The 4,431-nt window shown below is 55.1% G+C and overlaps 2 protein-coding genes across 3 annotated transcripts; both read left to right on the forward strand.

Annotated features, from left to right (window-relative positions):
• Positions 1-36: 36 nt before the first annotated feature.
• Positions 37-2,718, forward strand: KVP18_003335 (uncharacterized protein; the record flags this gene model as incomplete). 2 transcript variants are annotated; one of them, XM_067954987.1, is made up of 2 exons in its annotated part: positions 37-269; positions 298-2,718. In XM_067954987.1, coding segments are annotated over 2 exons (2,654 nt in total), but the record flags the coding sequence as incomplete, so codon positions are not given. The 2 variants fall into 2 exon arrangements, with proteins under 2 accessions (XP_067811757.1, XP_067811758.1); XM_067954988.1 differs by lacking the exon at positions 37-269 and having other exon boundaries at positions 334-2,718.
• Positions 2,719-2,775: 57 nt separating this feature from the next.
• On the forward strand, positions 2,776-4,311 carry KVP18_003334 (uncharacterized protein; the record flags this gene model as incomplete). The annotated part of the gene is made up of 1 exon (XM_067954986.1): positions 2,776-4,311. One exon carries the CDS (start codon positions 2,776-2,778, stop codon positions 4,309-4,311), a length of 1,536 nt encoding a protein of 511 aa, XP_067811756.1.
• Between the last annotated feature and the right edge of the window lie 120 nt (positions 4,312-4,431).

The raw sequence follows: 4,431 nt of genomic DNA on the forward strand, positions 1-4,431 counted from the left end.
TGTCCGCGAACCTGATGCATGTCATACGCTACACAGTCACCAGCGAGGACCACAAAGTCAAGAAGTTGCTGCAGCTTTTTTGGGAAATCGTTGACAAGACGCATGCGAACGGTGACCTCAAGGAAGAGATGCTGCTTGTATGCAATGCTCTCCGGAACGACCTTATGTCCCCCAATGAGTACGTGCGCGGGAAGACCCTACGCACTCTCAGGAGGATGCCGTACTTGAGCATTATCCAGCCACTGCTTGAGCCTATCGTAGAGAACTTGGTGAGCACCGCGGTACTCTGGCACTCAGTCTCATCACCACGCGTACGTGCGACGCAACGCTGTCATGTGCGTCCTGTTCGTGGTGCAGACCTTTGGGCATGATGTGCTGCCCACTGCGTCGCAGGAGATCGTCCAGCTGCTGGGTATGGAAGCCGACGTCACCACAAGGCGGAACGCCTTCCTCACCTTGGTCATGACGGACGTCCCGAAGGCAATCGAGTACGTGCTGGAGATACAGTCTGACATTGGACAGCTAGGAGATCTGAACCAGCTGGTTCTTTTGGATCTGATTCGCATATTGGGCAACGACTCATCATTCGACTCGTCTGAAGTACTCACCCTGTTGTTGAAGGTAGTTGAAAACGCTAACAGCCCCGCAGTTAAGTTCGCGGCCACGTCTCTGCTGACCGAGCATTCAAATTCACCCGATGCCATCCGCCTGGCCTGCTCTTCGTTCGGGGAGCTGCTGGCGTCCCAAGCTGACAACAACGTGAAGGTCATCATTCTAGACAGACTGAAGAAGCTGGTTGTCGGAAACGAGCTCACTCTGGAGAACTACGCTGTGGATGTCTTGCGTGTCCTTCAAGGCCCCTCCTTCGAAATCCGCACCAAGGCACTCGAGGTCATCCGCTTGGTGCTTTCACCCGTGAACTGTGAGACCGTCTCCAGCGTGTTGAAAAAGGAAGCGCTGAACGCCCCTCCCAACGGCGCTTCGGCGCATGTCCTGGAGGGCTTCCGGGTCTACCAGCAGGACTTGCTGTCTCTCCTTGCGCGGGTGGCGTCGGACTATCCCCCCACTTGCGCCTCGCTGTTACCACTTTTTTACGATCTCGTTCAAGATTCCAACTGCGCAGTAGCGACCGCAAGTGCACTGGCACTCAGAGGGCTGCTCAAGGATGACAACGCAGCGGAGGTAGCGCGAAGCGTCGTGAGCGTGTTCACATCAATAAAATCTGCAAGAGCCCAGCGTATCTGTGCCTGGATCGCAGGGGAGTTCGCAGACGACGAGTCTACGGCCACCGCCTACGTTGAGGGGATCGTTGCCACGCTACAGCCTTTCCCTCTGACGACTAAAGAGACGCCGAAACCTGTCGCCGATGCAGGCGTTCAGACCGTCGTCCTGGCCGACGGCACATATGGAACGAAAACGACAGATGCTCCAGAGGAGCCTAGCGTGGATGAGTCCTTAAGAACCAAGATATGCACTGAGAAGGACCACCTACTGACGTCCATGTGCTGCCTCAGCGTCACGCGCTTGGCGCTAAAACACGCGAAACTCGCCCCACAAGCACTCTTGGTGGTTGCTAACGTACTTCGCGTCCTCACTCCGGAGAAGGGCGGGCCTCCTGCGGTGTGTGCGCGCATCAACCAATGTATCAAGGCTCTGATGGCGCTACAGAACAAAATGCCTGCGGCGGAGCAGATTCGCGAAGCGTGGTTTCCCTCAGAGCGCGACAGCCTGCCGGCTGTCCTTGAGTCTCAGGACCCATCCGAGCGGGAGGTCAAGGCCCAGGCAACAGAGGTTTCCCGACTAGGACCTGACTCTGTGATAGCCTTCCGACAGATGTGCCAGGCAGGCAGCCAGTCGGTACTGTTCTCGCAGGAAGACACCCTCACGGATTTGGAGGTGGCCATCCTAGGTCGCAGGAAACTCAACGACGATTCGAAATCGTTCCTGCAGCGCCTTAAAACTGTGCAGCAGCTGACGGGGCTCAACGACCCCGTTTACGTGGAAGCGGCAGTTCAGGTGCACCACTTCGATATCGTTCTTGAGCTCCTCGTCATCAACCGTACGAACAGTCTACTACAGAATGTCACGCTGGAATTTTCCACGCAGCGGGACATGAAGGTCGTGGACAGGCCACATCCAGTCACGCTTTCTGCTGGGGAGGCTGCTTCCGTGTTCGCCAGCCTTAAGGCACAGGCGTCAGACTCTGGCGTCATCTTTGGGCACGTGACGTTTGAGCACAAGGGAGTGTCTCGCGAGGTGGTGCCCTTAGGCGAGCTGAGGGTCGAGCTGCTCACCGCCGTGGAGCTCTCGTGGACTACGGACTTGGCCTACAGAACGATGTGGCAGGAGTTCGAATGGGAGAACAAAATCGTAATCAACACTCCTCTCACTGACGTGTGGGAATTTATGCGGCTGCTTATGACCAAGACGAAGATGACGGTAGTTGGACGACAAGCTGTGTGTGGCGGCGACGAGGAGAAGGCGCTACAGGGTTTGCGAAGCTCCCCCTTGTTCAAGCTGTCAAAGCAATCTCACTTCTACGCATTCAACCTGTACTCCCGCAGTTCGTTTGGGGAGGATGCGTTAGCAAACGTGGCCATCGAAGTGCTGGAGGACAAGAAACTCAGCGGAAATATTCGGATTCGTACCCGTAGTCAAGGCGTCGCGCTGACCCTCGGTGACAAGATGGCTGAGATTCAGAGATCCGTCGTTGTGTAGTGATTGCTCAAGAAAGCATGAAATAGCTGTCGTTTCTGAGTGCGATTCGCACTGCACATGTCAGAGGTCTCTGGAGACATCGACGACGTCGAGGAGGTGCAGTGGTTTCTGGGCGTGTCGCCTATCAGGCAGCTTCGAAGCTCTTCGTTGCACGGAGCTAGCTGGATTGTAGAAGACACCAGCGAAGAGACCATCGCTGACGTAGTTGAAAAACTGGAGACGCTGGACAAAGGATTGCAGGAAATAGACAGGCAGCAAAACGAATTGCAACAGAAACTCATCAGCATACAAGCTAAAGACTCCTCTGACTCTGAGGAGGTTGATTCCTCGGACAGTGAGGCGTCCGTCGATCCTTATCCCGACGACACAGACGCCATTGAGGACATGATTGACGACCTCGACGTGATAAAGCTAAAGGTCTCAGGCAAGCGAGATGAGCTACAGGATCAAAAGGATCAGCTGGATATGGTAAAGATGACTGTGTTGAGAGGACCGGCCTTTGAGGTGGCTCAGTTCGTGGATCGGCTTGATGCCCCATGGCTGATGTTCGTGAAACGTACCGAGAGCGCGAGGCCGCGCTTCGTGGCAAAACTCTTCACCGCAGGGCCGGCGTACACCCCCACAGGAAAGCTCTTGCACGGCAGTGCAGAAGCCTGTCGGGACGCCCAGTCCCTGGAGCCATTCATCCACGAGTTCAAGAAAATTCACGAGTGCGTATGGGAGGTGGTGCGTCTCTTTGGAGACGGCAGCTTTGTGGAGGCGGGCCTGATGCCACCGGTGGGGGCTTTCGCAGTCACCTCTGCACACCCTCATTTTGGGCAGCGGCACAGCCTGGCTGTCATTAGTCTTCTTCTTAAAAACGGCCCGATAAACGAGGTGCTGCGAAAGATGGGAAACATCAAAGACGTCACCTGGTTTTCGGATTCTTTCCTCCATGCCAACCTACAGACCATCGTCTTCTCCTTGGCAGTTTTGGAGGATCGAGGAGTCTATCACGGAAACATTAAGCCAAGCAACCTGCTGGTATCGGACGATGGGTCGCAGCTGCTGTTGGGAGACTTCCTGCCTCCAGAGGAGATGAAACAAAGTCTGTTGCAAGCAGCGGTCGGTTCGCAGAACATGCCTGCGAATCTGTGTCCGGAACTGCTCCAAATACTTCGGACCCGTCGAACTGACTGGGATTGGATACGCACCCAAACAAATTTGTACAAGAATGACGTTTGGTGCCTGGGAGCTACGTTTTATGCGTTGGCAACCAGAGCTGAGCCTACAGCCCTCAGAAGAAGCCCTGCAATTTTAAAAGACTGCCTTATCGAGTTGGAAGGCAGACATGAACCGTTCGTAGATCTTCTGAACCGAATGCTGGTTTGGATCGCAGCCGACCGACCCACATTTCTTGGTCTCCTCTCCAGCGCTGACCAAAGTCGCATACGCACCAAGAGTGTGCAACGAGGGCTGTTGGAGAGCCTGGGCCTGCAAGGCTTAGCGCCAATCAAGGAGCGACAGCTGGAAACTCCGGCGCCCAAGAAGAAGAAGGCCGAAGAAGAGGACAGCAGCGACGATGGGGAGGAGAAAAACTGTTGTGTTTGTTGACTGTCGAGAACAGTGGACCAAAAATGATGATGGGGGACAGGGCACCGACGTTAGTGTGTCAACGCGGCCGTTTTGTCTCTAAAAGGCGAATTTTGGCCGCTGAGATGTCCACGATGCCAG

Source organism: the organism of the source record quoted next (assembly GCF_019968955.1).
Source record: "MAG: Porospora cf. gigantea A chromosome Unknown PgA_NODE_1953_length_4431_cov_359.528, whole genome shotgun sequence".
Lineage (NCBI taxonomy): Eukaryota > Apicomplexa > Conoidasida > Eugregarinorida > Porosporidae > Porospora > Porospora cf. gigantea A.